Consider the following 15,609-nt stretch of genomic DNA (forward strand, 5'->3'; position numbering starts at 1 on the left):
CTAAATTCTTTCTCCATAAGATCAGGAACAAGAAAGACAAGGATGTCCACTCTAATCATTTCCATTCAATTTTTCCTGAAGTTTCTAGCAAGGCAGGTAGGCAAGAAAAAGAAATAAACAGCATCCAAATTGGAAAGGAAAGACATTTAAGGTTTTGGTAGGTAAAGTAATGCCTCTCCCAAATGTCCATGTTTTAATCCCTATAATATAACCTATGAAAATGTTAGGTTACATGGGAAGGGAAAATTAAGGTTGCTAATCAGCACACTTTAAAACAGATTATCCTGGATTACCCAGCTGGGCCCAATGTAATTATGTGGGTCCTTAAAAGTTGAAAAAGGAGGTAGAAGCGTTCAGAGTCAGAGGGAGATGTGTCTATTATTTCAAAAATGGTTATTTCTATGACCATAGAAATACAATGGTGCTGGCTTTGAAGATGAAGGAGAGGGACCATAAACCAAGGAATGTGGGCAACTTCTATAAACTGGAATAAGCAAGGAAATGGATTCTCCCTAAGAGCCTCCAGAAAGGAACACAGTCCTGCCAACGTCTTGATTTTAACCCAGTTAGACTCATGTTGAACTTCTAATCTACAGAACTATAAAATAATATATTTGTGTTGTTTTAAGCCACTTAAGTATGAGGTAATTTGCTACAGGGGAAATAGGAAACTAAAGCAATGGTCCACTGATTTTTGATAAGGATGCCAAGACAGTTCAGTGGGGAAAGAACAGTCTTTTCAATAAATGGTGTTGGGACAATTGGATATTTACACATGCAAAAGAATGATGTCAGACCTCTACCTCAGATCATATACAAAAATTAACTTAAAATGGATCACAGACCTAAATGTAAGAGCTAAAACTACAGAAGTCTGAGAAGAAAACAGAGCAAATCTTTGTGACGTTGGGTTAGGCAATGGTTTCTTAAATAAGACACCAAAAGCAAGCAAGAAAAGAAAAAATAGATAAATGGGACTTTATCAAATTTAAAAACATTTGTTCATCAAAGGAGACCATCAAGGAAGTAAAAAGATAACCCAGAGGATGGGAGAAAATATTTGTAAATCAGATATCTGATAAGGGACTATATAAGTATCCAAAATATATAAGAACTCTTATGATTTAGCATTATGAACACAAACATCTAATTAAAAAAGGGGCCAAAGATTTGAACAGGTATTTTGCCAAAGATAAATAGCCCATAAGCACATGAAAAGATGCTCAATATCATTAGTCATTAGAAAAATGTAAACTAAAACCACATTATACTGCCTCACATCCACTGGAATTGCTAAAATCAAAAAGACAGATAATAACATGTGTTGGTGAGGATAGGAAAAATCGGAGCCTTCATATACTGCTGGGGGGATTGAAAAATCGTACAGCTAATTTGGAAATTTTGGCAGTTCCTCAAAATGTTAAATATAGACTCACTATGTGACTAAACAATTCTACTCCCAGTTGTCTAATCAAGGTAAATGAAAATATATGTCCATACAAATGTGGTGCAAGAATGTTCATAGCCCCATTGTTCATAATCACCAAAAGAGTAAAAACAACTAGATATCCAACAATTGATGAATGAGAAAACAAAATACGGTATATGCATATAAAGGAATATTATTTGGCAATAACAAGGAATAAAGCAATGATACATGTTACAATTCGAATGAACTTAGAAAACATTATGCTAAGTGATAGAAGCCAGACACAAAAGGCGACATATTGTATGACACCACTTATGTAAAATTTCTAGACTATGCAAATCCACAGAAAAGTAAGTAAATTTATAGTTTCCAGGGACTGGAGGGAGGGAGGAATGAGGAATGACTGCTAATGGGTATGAGATTTCATTCTGGGGAGTACAAAAGAGTCCTAAGATTAGATTGTAGTGATGGTTGCACAACCCTGTGAGTATACTAGAAAACAGTGAATTGCACACTTTAAATAGGTGGATTATATGATATTTGAATTATATCTCAATAAAGCTGTTAAGGAAGTAGTTATTAAAACATATGAGTGTATTTCAAGGAGTGGAGAGATGTGGAGCATGAGCCACTGCTCAGAAAGCAAAACAAAACAAAACAAAACAAAACAAAAACAACCCAAGAAGTTGGAGGGCCCAGCCCAAATAGGCCGTATAGTTCAGGAGAACGCTGGATGGAGGAAGTGATACATGGGCAGAGAGCAGAAGCGGAAAGTAGGGCCTGAAGAGGAGACTTGAGTGCCCCAAAGAATTTTGCCAGCTTCAGTTTTGTCAAGGGCCAGCCTTTGGATGATCTCTGAAAGAAGATCCCGGAGCCTTAAGGTGGAGAGTCTATGATGTCAGCACTTGACCTTTGTGACATAGCCATTAGATGTCATGGAGAACTGCCCTCAGGAAATGGGGCTCCTAGCTCCCAAGGGGGGCGGCAACGCCGCCCCTTAGAGAGAGTTGCAGTCTCCCTGAGGCTTTCACCAGTCAGCCCCATTTCTACTGCTGCTGCTGGGCGTGATAAGCCACCTAGGCCTGGGCCAGGCTGAGCCAGAGGACAGCAGCATTAGGAGCGACAAGGGGGCAGGGGAACCGGAGTTACAGGAAACCAGAATGCCTGCAGAATACCTCGTTCAGGTTTAGGACAACAAAAGCCTGTAACGGAAAACCTCCACCTGGCTGAAGGAGGATTGAGGGCAAGGCTCAGACAGAAATCTGGGCCAGAGTGAGTCCAGGGCAAAGGGTGCTGTGGGGGAGGGCGGGGCGGTGGTCATCCACTTTGTAGTGACTCCTACTCTTTGTCTCAGGTCCCCTCATTGTTGAAGTGCCTCGCGAAACACAGCCCAGTGGAATCCTCATTGGTAAGAGTTCACCTCAATTCCTAGTCTCATCTCAGTCCCCATCTCCCAAGCCCCTTCATCTAACTCCATCCTACCTTCTCTTCCTATTCTTCTCCTTCTCAACTAACCTCCCCTGGAGCATTTTGCCAGTTCTTCTGACTCCAAAGGTGACATGGGTCTTGGTGGACCAGTCTGGAACTGGCACATGAGGCAGAGCCAGAAATGGACTGATTCTCCCAATATCTTGGGCTCTGTTTCTTTCTCTACAGGTCCTATAGGCTGTGTCTTCCTTTCTGGCTAATTCGAATAACTGCTGCTGCCCCTGAGCTCCCAAAAGGCAGCTCTGATTCTCCATCCCTATACAACCCTCACCAATGGCTGACTGCAGAGAAGGGAGTGGCCAAGTTTAGACCCAAGTTCCTGCCTGAACACCCAGAGAACCCGGTGCTACTGGAACACCAATACCAGGCTGGAGCCACACACTGTGCACAGGCAGCCTTGGTTTCTCAGCTACATCTGGCCTCAGAGACACTGGTCTTGACTCTGCCAGGTCTCTAAGTCTCTGGTCTTGACACCCTAGTCCTTTCCGGATTCAAGGCAATGTTGCCTCAAAACAAGAACCAGGTGCTGCTACAGAACTCAGTGCCCCCTGGACACCCCCCTCAGGGCCCCTCACAACTTGTGGACTCCCATCCCCCCAACCTCCAGCCTCTGCCTCCCCAGAAATCACTTACTCCCTCCCACCAGCCTTGCTCTCTTCCCTCACAGTCCCACTCTCCTGGCTCCCATTTCTATTCTTCTGACTCAAATTCTGACTTTGTCCTACATCCCTGCTCTTCCTTTCTCCCAAGTTCCCCAACTTTCTTTCATCAGAACTACCTCTCTCTCTCTCTCCCACATTCTTCCTCTCCCTCCCATCAGCTATACCCTTCACCTCCTCCTACTCACTCCTCCTCTCCCTCTCAGCCACAGAACTCCTCCCTCCCCTACTCACACTGCCAGTCTCCCTTCCGCCCCGAAGACATACCTAGCTCCACAATCACTTCCCCAAGCCCCAGCCTACCTTCTCCTGGGGTCCGCTCTAACAGGCAGACATGGCACTGGCATCAGTACCAGGACACCAGGTCCCCTGGGGTGGTGGGGGGATGCGTGGCAAGCGAGAGGGACCCTGCAGAGTTCAGGGACCCAGGAGCCCTGGCCCAGGCCCTGGTGGTCCATCTGGGGCACCGCCGCATCGCACACGACCTGCGGCTACTGCTTTTGCAGCGCCTGTGGCTAGGCACAACCGGCGAGGCTCCAGTCGTGGAGTATCCTATATGTCTGGTGTGTCTCCGGCCCCGCAGCCCCTCTTGCCCCATCCCCAGGTACAAGACTGGACCCCGGCTGCTTGCCTTCCCCCAACTACTGCCCTATGCACAGGGCCAGGAATCTGGACCACTCCGCATAGGCATCGGCTTTGGCCTCCGCCTGCCTCGTGGCCAGGCCAGGGCTTTGCACCTGTTGCCAGAAAAAAAGCCGGAGGAAGTAGGCCCTCAGGGCAAGGCCCCTCAGGCCCGTGGGTATCAAACCCGGGCACCTCAGGCCCCAGCAGCGGCTCAGGCCCCAGCAAATTCAGCCCCAGGCACACCCTCCCAGACCAGGAGCCTCAGGTCTGCAGGCCCTCAGCCACCAAACTCCACGCGATGTTCAGGGCCTCCACTTCAGGCACCAAAACAGGCCACTGTCTCCCTGAAGCCCAATCCTTCCTCTGCTCCAAAGAAGCCTGCCTCTCCAGAGCCTATTCTCCGAAAGTCGCCACCCTAGCTCCAGAGCCACGAAGGCTCCCTGGAGCACCTCCTCCAAACCCCACCGTCCCTACCAGGGCCCAGATCTCGGGAAGCCCCCGAGACACCCTGAAGGGCTGGCTAGCTGGAGGTCAGGTGTGTTCTCCAGCCTTGAACCCTGGGAGCCCGTTGTGGAGTCTGCTCTCTCCTGGCTGAAGAGGACCAAAGCACCCGAGGCCCCATTAAGCCTTAATGTATCCAATAAAGCCTGACCCTGAAAAATTTGTGTGTGTGTCCTGCTGAGCCAACACAGTGGGTACCTACAAGGGGGCCAGGACCAAGCAAGGGGTTAAGGAGAGTCAAAGGAAACAGTGCCAGGGAGAACGGATGACATGTATCTGAGGTGGGCATGGGACTCAGAAGGCTTGAGCACCTGAGATGTGCAGAGGGCTCTGGCGGGTCTTTTACACATTTAAATCAATTTAATGAGACAGATAATGGCATCCCCAATGATGAAGCCACTGGGCCTTTTCCTCTGAGGGAAATTTAGGTTAATAAGGATGCATGCTGACGAGACCAGGGGAGCAGTAGGTGTCTCCTTGTAAGAAAGAGCACTCCTAGCATTTACTCAGAGAACACAGGGACCCTCACATTGGAGATCAGAAACCCAAGGGCTCCCTTGGGAGGGTGCGGTGTCAGGCAGAGACAAGATCTGTCCTGCTGGGGGCTGGGTTGCCTGCTTCTGAGGGTGTCAGTGGGAAGCAGCCCCTGCCCACAAATCCTCAACAGCTATGAGAATGGCTGCGGATCATGGATAGGTGTTAAGGTAAATAGTGATTTTTTCATACTAGGAAGCGATAGGTTCGAAATTTGAAGCCAGATTTGTTTTAAAGTCCACACTGCCTCCATTAAGAGGTAACATTTCCCATGTGTGACTGATGCAAAACAGAGAGAATCTCCAAGTGGGGACTTGAGCCCTACACTGGCCAAGAGAGGGTCCTTGACTCCACACAGGAAAGAATTTAAGCGTGAGCCAGTCAGAGATAAAAGGAAAGTTTATATTAGAGAAAAAAGTAGGGTTCCACAGACAGACGTGGTCGCCTCTCAAAGCCAGAGAATGAGATCCCTAATGTTTGAAGAATTCAGTTATTTGTTTTCCTTTTAGGGTATGGGTATGCAGCGTTAAAGGCATGGGGAACTAGCCGTTAGAGCAAGAATCTTCCTGTGGGTTCCCTGTGGTCTGGCGTGTGCTGATCAGCCAGTTTCCCGCGTGTAACAGCATACAGCAGGCTCTGAATACAAACCTGGTTTAATATTTAGTCAATGTGTGTAATTCTCACGCCACTTTCCTATATTATGACCTCAGACAAACCACTTTCTCTCGGGTAAAACAAAGGCTGCGCTTATACGAGTCTGCCTATCATTCCTGAAGGGTAGAGAGCCCTAATCCAAGCATTTCTTTATTAAAGGTTTAATAACCTCCCTGAACTTTTATCAGCTCCCTTCCTCCCCCTCCTCCAGAATCACCAAGAGCTTTCCCCCAGCGCAGAAGCGCACCTGTCAAATCCCTGCAAAAAGATGGCGGAGTCTGATGTCACAAGGGGCGCAGGAGAACCGAATCCTGACCCCTAGTATTCCGCCACAACAGGCCGGCTAGTGCTGACGCGTATTGGCGGTTCTGCGCCTGCGCGAGGAGTGCAGGCGGGGTGCGCGTGCGCACTGAGCGTCAGGGAGACCCGGGTTAGGTGCCTGGGACAGAGAACCGGTTACCGTGTGTGATTAGAGTTTTGGCAACTCGCCCCTTGTGAGAGGGGTCAGGAGTGCTGCCGGCGGTGACCGAACCAAATTCAGCAGCGGCTGGGGCAAGAATCGACGGCCAGGCGTGGCATGTCCCAGGTGCCGCGGTGCGGACAGTGAAGCCGGCGGGGAGCGGCATGGGCCGGCGCCGGGCGCCAGAGCTGTACCGGGCCCCGTTCCCGCTGTACGCGCTTCAAGTCGACCCCAGCACGGGGCTGCTCATCGCTGCGGGCGGAGGAGGCGCCGCCAAGACAGGCATAAAGAATGGTGTGGTAAGAGCGCAGGGCCCCTGGGGCCGAGTCACCCCACAGGCTGAGGGCGATTCCGGGAGGGTCGTGGGGGCGGGCCGTACCCCAGCTTCGGACCCTGCTCCTCCCCAGTGGAAATCCCCTTCATGCTGGGAGTGCCCGAGCGAGATTCAGCTGAGAACTTGCTCACTGGGCAATCGAGACATTCCTAAGGTAAAGTAAAAACTGCACACAGCGCTGCGTAAGCAAGAACACTTCAACTCGACCTCAGGGGCAACTCGGGGGTCTTGTCCTGGCCCCCTGCGCGGAGGCTACGGAGAGGTCTGCCCTCTAATTGCGGCTAGAGTGCTGCATTTGGCCCGTAGGCTAGGTTTCTTAACTCTTCAAAGCGGCACCCTATTCTGTAAACTGGTGGTAATAAATCCCAACCCTGCCCGCCTTACAGATTTGTTCAAAAAGAAAAAAGAAAAATGGGTTGGAGAAAGCCTTGTGACTAGAAAGTGTGGTAAGCAAAGGGGTAGGGCATCAGACTACAGGATGCAAGTTTGCCTTGACGTAAACTCCAGGCACCCCTGAACCTCGCTCATTCTGGTTCCCTCTCCCACAGCACTTTTTGCAGCTAGAGCAGATTAATGGGCGCCTGAGCGCCTCCTTGCTACACTCCCATGACACAGAGACACGGGCCACCATGAATTTGGCCCTAGCTGGTAACATCCTTGCTGCAGGGCAGGATGCCCACTGTCAGCTCCTGCGCTTCCAGACCCACCAGCAGAAGGGCAAAAACAAGGCAGAGAAGGCAGGTGAGAAGCCCCCTCTCTAGCTTTGGGGAAAGGCTTACATGAGTAAGATTACTCTCATCTTGGTTTCTAGAGAAGTGGGGCTGGAAGTGGGGTTATGGTAGCAGCAGGAAGCTGGTGGAGAGAGGGGGCTGACACATTACTATAGAAGCCTGGAATCTGGTGGGCTGTTTGTGTTGCAGGTTCCAAGGAGCAGGGGCCTCGCCAAAGGAAGGGGTCAGCCCCAGCAGAGAAGAAATCTGGAGCTGAAACCCATCAGGAGGGAGTAGAACTCAGAGTAGAGAATTTGCAGGCGGTGCAGACGGACTTTGGCCCTGATCCACTGCAGAAAGTCGTATGCTTCAACCATGATAATACCCTGCTTGCCACTGGAGGGACGGATGGCTACATTCGTGTCTGGAAGGTGTGGTTTTGGTGGATTAGGGAAGAGGAATGTCAGTAGCAGCAAGGCCAGAATTGTGAGAAACTGAACGTAGGTTCTGGAAACCTGGGAGTGAAACTTGTGCTGAGTGGCCATAAGAAGAGAAGAGGGGTGGGAGAGTCTGGGATCTTGCTGAGTACCTGGGCTAACCATAGTGGTGGTTTGGCTGCAGGTACCCAGCCTAGAGAAAGTGCTGGAGTTCAAAGCCCATGAAGGGGAGATTGAGGACCTGGCTTTGGGCCCTGATGGCAAGGTGAGGAGGTGAGAGGGTGGAGAAAGTAGGTAGTTATGCTGCATGTTCTATAAGTGGATCTCCTAACTGTCCATCCTTGGAATCTCGATTCCTGACTAGTTGGTAACTGTGGGCTGGGACCTTAAGGCCTCCGTGTGGCAGAAGGATCAACTGGTGACACATCTGCACTGGCAAGAGAACGGGCCCACCTTTTCTAACACGACTTACCGCTACCAGGCCTGCAGGTGCGAAGGCCCTGGAGGGTGGCTAAAAGAGGCTCAGCCTAGATATGGGGAAGTGTAAAAAGTCTTGGGGGAAGCTGGAGAGGATCATAGCCTTGGCGGGTGTTACCTCTGGCCTGACTAGGGTGCAGGAGGGTACAAACTCTTGAGGAAGTCTGGGCAGGCCCCAGGAGCTTAACAGCTTCTCGCCCGACCCCCAGGTTTGGGCAGGTTCCGGACCAGCCTGCCAGTCTGCGACTCTTCACAGTGCAGATTCCTCACAAGCGTCTGCGTCAGCCCCAACCCTGCTACCTCACAGCCTGGGATGGCTCCACCTTCTTGCCCCTTCGGACCAAATCCTGTGGCCATGAAGTCATCTCCTGCCTTAGTGTCAGGTGTGAGACATTGCTGGCTTGGCTGGATGTGAGGGTGGCTGGGGGAGCTTGGGAAGGAGTCCCGCCTGAGTCCCTGAGGACCATTGTTAGTGAATGAGTGTTGATGCGCAGGCCTCTAGGACAATGAGCATTTTATTGTCTGTTGCAGTGAATCGGGTACCTTCCTAGGCTTGGGCACGGTCACTGGCTCTGTTGCCATCTACATAGCTTTCTCTCTCCAGGTAATGGGTAGAGGTGGGCACAGCCCTGAGGACTCTTTGGGGTGGGGACTCTAGGCCTGCTTCTACCCTGAGTGTGCAGGAAGGAGTCTGGCCAACCTGTAGAGGGAAAGCCTTGTAGGGGTAGGGGGGATGTTTTCCAGAAGGAATGTTCCCAACTGGCCTTTCCCTCACTAATTCTCCTGTTTTCAGCGCCTCTACTATGTGAGGGAGGCCCATGGCATTGTGGTGACAGATGTGGCCTTTCTACCTGAGAAGGGTCGTGGTCCAGAGCTCCTTGGGTCCCACGAAACTGCCCTGTTCTCTGTGGCTGTGGATAGTCGTTGCCAGATGCACCTGCTACCCTCACGGCGTGAGTCATCGGGATAGGGGGTACCACCCAATCTTCAGCCTCAGCAAAAATTTGCCCCCTAGTGAATGGGCTGTTTGTTTGTAGCCATCTGCCCCGTCCTTGAATAGAATCAGTTGAGGGTTCTGTTCTTTAGACTGTAAAGCCCATTAGCAGCCCCCTAACTTCTTCCCTTACCCTCCCTTGCAGGGAGTGTTCCTGTGTGGCTGCTGCTGCTGCTATGTGTTGGGCTTATTGTTATGACCATCCTGCTGCTCCAGAGTGCCTTTCCAGGTTTTCTTTAGCCTCACTGCTCCCAGGGAAACAGGGGCCTGGACACTGCCACCTTCTGGACCAGAGTGGAGGCCTGGACCCTGTTGCTCACTCCACCTGGGTCCACCACAACTGAGGTGTCCTCAGATGAGACTTGATGGGTACTGCCTGCGGCTCTGTGCAACTCTGAACCCTGGGAACCCTGCATTCATCATCTATGGATCCACCCAAGACAGTGGTGTCTGCAGCCCAAGCTACACCTCCTGCCTCCTTTCCTCTGCCCACCAGAGGCTCCAGAGTTGAGTCTGTCCTTTCTCCAGAAATATGTGAAGATGCCCCAGAATCTGGAGGCATTGCTATCCTTCCTGCAGAAATAATCCATTTCTCCTTCTCCCTTCACAATCTGTGGCCAGTTGCTCTTCACATGAGCCCCTGGCATTTGCTGGCCTGTGACTTGCTGTTAGAGAAAGAAGAGGCAAAAGGTAATTTGTGGGTTCAGCTACATAGCTCTAAGCCAGCCAGGGTAAATATGAAGTAAATTCCTGGCTGGCCTAACCTAGCCTTGAGAAAAGGGAAAGTGAACCTCAGCCCATTTGGCAGGAAAGGTTTATATTTAATAAACAAGGGAAGACTGAACTGAGACCCCCAATGGTACTCTCATCAGCTCTTGCCTCCTTCTGAAGGTGAGGGAGCCCTGAGGCTGAGCAGCTCTGCTGGGTGCTGAAAGATGGCTTTGGCATACTGATGGAAGAGGCGGCTCATGTAGCAGTGCTGCCAGGGGAACAGCCCTTCCAGGAAGCCAATGTGGCCACCCTGGGCTGTGACGAGCAGTGCAACATGGGGAGATTGCTGAGCAGCCTGTAAGGGAAGAGCTGGGGGGAGGGTTGGAGAGAAGGTCAGGAGCCCCAGCCTTTACTGAGAGCCCAGGCTCTCCACTTGCACCTCATGGCCCATTGTCTTTCTAGTGTAAAGCATCCATATTCAGGGTGCTCACCATGGACTGGGGAGAAGGGGTCATCAGCTGCATTGAGGCAGAGCACAGGGATCTGGATGGCATCTACCTTGGTTCTTGGGCTTGCTGCCTGGTAGTAGGAAACACAGTCTTGATATCCAAAGGCCGTAGCTGTGTAGCGCTCGTCAAACTGGCGGATTGTGCGGGCCTGCAGGTGGTGGAGGGTGGGATAGGCTAGGATGAGGATAGGGAATAGGAAGATAATGGAAGAACAGTTTTGAGCAGAGGGAAGATGGTTGAAAGACTATACCTGTAGCACAGAATCTACGTTTACAACCTTTTCCATCACTTTTCTGTTTCTGCAAAAGAGCACCTAGAGGTTTGGCTCTGCTGACTTGACCAGAGCACCCAGCCTCTGTTTATTTCATGAGTGAAAAAGCTCAGATACAGGACTGACCCAAGCACTGGGAGAACCTGGCATGTCTGCCATTCTACCCTGTCTGCTGCCCCCTCCCACTTGCCAAGACCCTACCGGTCCACAATTTGGCAGAGCCCAGCAGTGAGGCGCTGATTAAAGAGCAGTGAGTTGAGTGGGGTCTCCAGGGAGCAGGTAGTCTCAAAGGAATCCCAGCATGCAGACAGAGTCAGTGCTGCCACCAACCCTGCAGCCAGCCCCATTCGTGCCAGGTGGTTCAGCACTAATATCCTGCAGGATTGGACCAGTAGCCATGAAAAAAGGGTTTGCATTAATGAGTTGGGACAGGAAACGAGAGGATATGGAGGAGGAAAGAAACAAAGGGAGACGGTGTTTGGGTTAAGCCCAGATAGGCTTTACCCTCCGAGAGAGATGCCCACAGCCAGCAGTGGAGCTTGGGAGTAGCGGTGCTTGATGTGGTTCACAACTGTCTCTAGATCTTCAGTATTGCTGGCACAAAAGGTCCTGTGGGTCTGAAGCAAACCAGATCATTGGGAGGCCCCAGCCAGAAGGCAGAAGAATGGAAAGGAAATGGGAGAAGTATAGGTAAGTAGAACCACAGAGCCAAGGATCTTAAGGGAGTTGGGTCAGGGGCTCCTTTGAGGAAGGAGGGTACTCACCAGCAGTTCTTCTCCACGGCAACCCCGGTTATTGAATACGACGGCCCTGTGATACACACACGCACATCTTAGCCAGACCCTCCCTAGAAGCCCCTCTTTGGTATCCTGAAAGAGCAGTCAAAAGGTGCCTTTCACATAGCACCATCTCCCCATAGCTGCCAGTCTGAATTGACCTCCCTGTTAACCAGTTTTCATATACCACCCAACTCCTCTGGGCTGTGCTTATCCTTACCTATAACCATCCCTCAAAACTTGGTTGACTAGGTGCAAGATATATGTCTCCTGGCTACTGCCTGTGATGCCAGGAAGCAGTAATACAATAGGCTGTGTGGCAGGGTCAGGATATTGACTGCTGTCATTCTGGCCAGCCCAATCTAGCAAGAGCTGTCCTCCATCTGGAGTTTGGAGGACTTCACTGTGATTTTGGAGAAAAGGGCACACAAAAATACCATTAGGAACTCCTATGTACTTAAAAAGGTATATCCCCTGTCCCACCACAAACAACTCCCACAACTTCCCATCAGCATCATTTGAGGGTATGCATTACATAAAACAAGACTATAACGAAATAACGGGGACGTAAAAGATTAAATATTACCTTATGGTTGTGCAATTAAATAGCCCTCCATATAGCCACTCTCATTGTTCCCCTCAACACACTGAGGCAGATGGGGAAAAGGTTACCTTCATTTTAAAAGAGGTAGACAGGATTCCCCTATACTTGCAGCTTTGTGTTCAACTCCTTGTGTCCCTTCTTACCTCCAGTAAGGGACTAGAGGCCGGGGCTGCAGTAAGACGCGGAAGATGGTTTGTAACCTCCCCTCAAAGCACCATATCGTAGGGTAGAAAGTCTCCACAGTGATTGGGCAATGTTGCTCCAAGAAGGCCAGAAACCGGGACCCAGTCACCAGTTGAGGCCTCTGTAATCACACAACACAATCTGTATCACTCCCCTAATTTTTACACCAAGCTAGTGAGGCATCAGACACCAGAGTGACCCTTCTCTAGAGGCCAGCCTGGAGGGTACTGCTTTAGCTGGGGGTGAGAAATCTAGCATTCACCTCTGTTAATATAGTCCAGCTAGAGGCTCAAAGAACCCCAGTCCTGGAGTGTCACCTCTCCAGAACTGACCCTGAACCAACTCAGAACCAGGGCCAGGAGCTGCTGCAGCTGACTGGGTGCTGACTCTTCCACCTAGCCTATCCATGCCCTGAACCCATTTTGGAGAGAGCAGATAATACAAGATAAATTGCCCAGCTGATTCCTTGCAGGAAGGGCTGGGGTCCCGGACAGGGGCTGAAGAAATGCAGCACCATTCAACCTGCAGCCTTTGCCTTGCAGTTGGATTATCCACGCTGTCATCTTCCCAAGATTAGCTTGGGCAGCGCAGGCGGCTCCTGATTTTAGCACCCTATTGTTGCATATTCCCTACTGCGTATGTTCACTGCTGAAAGGCTTCTTCCTACCACAGCACCTCATTTTCTTATTCATGGGGCCTCAGCTGTTCAACCATACTCTAAAGAAGGATTAGTCCTAATATGAATAAATTTTCCTTCATGCCAGCCAGGGAGAAGTTAACAGGGATGGGATAACAGGGACAGATAAGGACAAAGGGACAGCTCTGATTTACAACAACTCTGCTTACTGCTTCTGGACAGACGTTAGCAAATGAGAGGGCCTAGCCACAAAGAAGGCTTATGAAGGAATATGCCATACAAAGCCAAAAGGCCTTAGACTCAAACTGCATTTCTGTCATAGGCCCTAAGCAACCCGAGGACCATATTCCTATCTCTTCTGCAGTCTCAGTACTCAAAAGGGGCTGGGTAAATAATGAACTAGAGGCCAGGTTGGTAGCATAACTTATGAGATGTTACACTCTGGTTTTTACGCCCTGGAATAATAATACCTGTGATTCATTGTATGCTATATGCAGGCACCAGGCTAAGCCCAACCTTATGAAGATATTATATAAATGAAGAAACTATGATTCACAGATAGTTTCCCAAAGTTACAGCAAGCAAGAGGCAAAGTGGAATATATATAATATATAATGTAAATATAATTATATTACCACTAATACTAGTGGTAAAATCTATTCAGTGCATTTTACATCCTGTGATAGATATATCCTGTGATCTTCACAAAGCTGCTCTTTGAAATAGGTAATGTGAGCCCTCTGCAGAAACAGTTTTGAATGTCGAGTAACTTGACAAAGGTCATGAAGCTTGCCAAAGCTTAGCAGTGAGGCTGAGATTCAGACCCAGGTCTGTCTGACACTAGAGCTTATGCTCTTAGTCACTGTACTATATTACATCCTAATTGCCAAGATTTTGAGTTGTTATCAATTTATTAGATCCTTGGTCAAACAGCTCAGTAGTGTAGAACAAGGCGCTAATAAATTAGGTCATAGGTTTGATTTATGTGGGTTAGTTTCATTTTAACTCTAGTGAAGTATTTCTTGACTCATCACTGAGAATTAAATTGTAATGTGCCATTGGGCACTGTGGACAAATCAATACCAGTCTGTTAACCATGCTGGATAATCCAAACTCCATGTCTTCAAGGCCTCCAGAATGGCACTGTTCCTGCATTTTAACCAGTATGTGACAGTCAAGGAAGGGTTTGGAGTATGAAGTATGAAGTGGCAGAGGCCTCTGACTTTTGTATGCAAGCAAAGGAAAATGTTTAGTTAAGAACAGCTCTGGTCTGAAATGAGTGACCTTCTATATCAGACATGTAAGATTTACAGGATATTGTGAGGTTCAGATTTTTAAAATTGTTTTATTAAGGTAGACTTATCAAAACTACATGTGAGTATAGAAAGCTCTGGAAATACAGAAAAGTCCAGGTGACATTAAAATTTCCTATTGATGTTTTTAAAGGGCTTGAATCAATAGGTTTCTTGTTAGACTCAGCTACCTAGAACAGAGTTTAATGAAGATGAAAAGATTTAGATTTTTCTGCATATGTAAGTTATGTATTTTCAGTGAGAACGAAATCTCCAAGTTCATCAAGGTCAACCCCTTCAGACTTTCTCACTGCACTGTACATGGAGGGCCTCAAACTTAATACAGGGCTGAATGAGCAAGAGCAGTTAGGGTTACCCATTAATCCTGAGCCAGAAGGGGAACCTCTGCCAGCCCTTGAGAAGCAAGGCCCTACTATGCTGATGGAGTGCTGTTAGCCACAACGCAACAGGCCTCTGGTTCCTTCATTCAATACAGCTAATGAAAAACAGCTAGACTGTCTAAAAAGAAAAGGAAAGCATAGCGTGCGTATCTCCCTGACACCTCAGGATGCCTTCCACCCCGCCTTTCCCCAAATGTCCACATCATAGGGAGCCGGAAAGTCCCAGCTATTACAGGGAGCACGCGAGATGCAGAGAGAATCTAGGCGGGCGAAGAACCAACTCTCCATTAGATAACAGCAAAGCGGAGCCTGGCTGGAGCGCCGGCGGGGATGGTGGTGGGGTTGGGGCGTCAAATTTCACTTGGGACGAGAGGCCCAACCATGCCAGTTCCCACAAAGGGCTCAAGCCCCCAGCTGGAAGCTGCCCTCTAGACCCGAGTATCCCCAACCCGACGGCTAGAGCTCTGGACCCGCACCCACCTGGGGCACACATGCCCAGTAGTAACCCAAGTAGAGGGCAACGCCAAGACCCCAAAGCCGAAAGAATAGCTCTGTCCAGGTGCCGTTCAGGGGGCTTAGGGAGAAGCTCAGCATACTGTATTCCGACTCCCAAGTTCTTGACTGGCTCCAGCGCCTTGACTTTGTCTAGTCCGCCGGCAGGTGAACGCCGGGCCCCACCCGTTACACGCCATTGGGCGGCCTGTGCAGGGCCCGCCTCCGGTGCCCGGCGGTTCGGAGCCCCGCCCACCGCCTTGCGTCCCGCGGCTGGCGAGGCGAGGGGTGGTGCTAGGACAGCGCGGGCGTGCCCGCCGCCCAGCGCGGCGCTGACCTGAGTGACCCGCAAATGGCTCCGCAGCCCGCCGCCCGGGTCTCGCGCCTCCTTTCTCCGCTTTGCGGTCACAAGCAGCGCAGCCCCTGGCAAGG

The 15,609-nt window shown here is 49.9% G+C and overlaps 3 protein-coding genes across 6 annotated transcripts; 2 read left to right on the forward strand and 1 right to left on the reverse strand.

The window, feature by feature from the left end:
- Positions 1–3,416: 3,416 nt before the first annotated feature.
- Positions 3,417–4,654, forward strand: PRR30 (proline rich 30). The gene has a single exon (XM_039887582.1). It carries the CDS (start codon positions 3,417–3,419, stop codon positions 4,617–4,619), a length of 1,203 nt encoding a protein of 400 aa, XP_039743516.1. The 3' UTR covers positions 4,620–4,654.
- A 1,625-nt stretch (positions 4,655–6,279) lies between these two features.
- PREB (prolactin regulatory element binding) lies at positions 6,280–10,155 on the forward strand. 2 transcript variants are annotated; one of them, XM_039887577.1, is made up of 9 exons: positions 6,280–6,648; positions 7,232–7,424; positions 7,604–7,824; positions 8,015–8,095; positions 8,195–8,319; positions 8,517–8,690; positions 8,839–8,911; positions 9,101–9,260; positions 9,447–10,155. In XM_039887577.1, the coding sequence occupies exons 1-9, from the start codon at positions 6,514–6,516 to the stop codon at positions 9,539–9,541; spliced, it is 1,257 nt and encodes a 418-aa protein (XP_039743511.1). In that variant the 5' UTR covers positions 6,280–6,513; the 3' UTR covers positions 9,542–10,155. The 2 variants fall into 2 exon arrangements, with proteins under 2 accessions (XP_039743511.1, XP_039743512.1); XM_039887578.1 differs by lacking the exon at positions 9,101–9,260 and having other exon boundaries at positions 9,447–9,500.
- On the reverse strand, positions 8,805–15,373 carry ABHD1 (abhydrolase domain containing 1). 3 transcript variants are annotated; one of them, XM_039887579.1, is made up of 9 exons: positions 15,166–15,365; positions 12,316–12,476; positions 11,789–11,971; positions 11,557–11,602; positions 11,297–11,409; positions 10,994–11,167; positions 10,772–10,820; positions 10,504–10,669; positions 8,805–10,381 (listed from the first exon to the last, which is right to left on the reverse strand). In XM_039887579.1, exons 1-9 carry the CDS (start codon positions 15,277–15,279, stop codon positions 10,170–10,172), a joined length of 1,218 nt encoding a protein of 405 aa, XP_039743513.1. In that variant the 5' UTR covers positions 15,280–15,365; the 3' UTR covers positions 8,805–10,169. The 3 variants fall into 3 exon arrangements, with proteins under 3 accessions (XP_039743513.1, XP_039743515.1, XP_039743514.1); XM_039887581.1 differs by lacking the exon at positions 11,789–11,971 and having other exon boundaries at positions 15,166–15,373; XM_039887580.1 differs by lacking the exon at positions 10,994–11,167 and having other exon boundaries at positions 15,166–15,364.
- Between the last annotated feature and the right edge of the window lie 236 nt (positions 15,374–15,609).

This window comes from Pteropus medius, unplaced genomic scaffold (genome assembly GCF_902729225.1).
Source record: "Pteropus medius unplaced genomic scaffold, Ma_sr-lr_union100, whole genome shotgun sequence".
NCBI lineage: Eukaryota > Metazoa > Chordata > Mammalia > Chiroptera > Pteropodidae > Pteropus > Pteropus medius.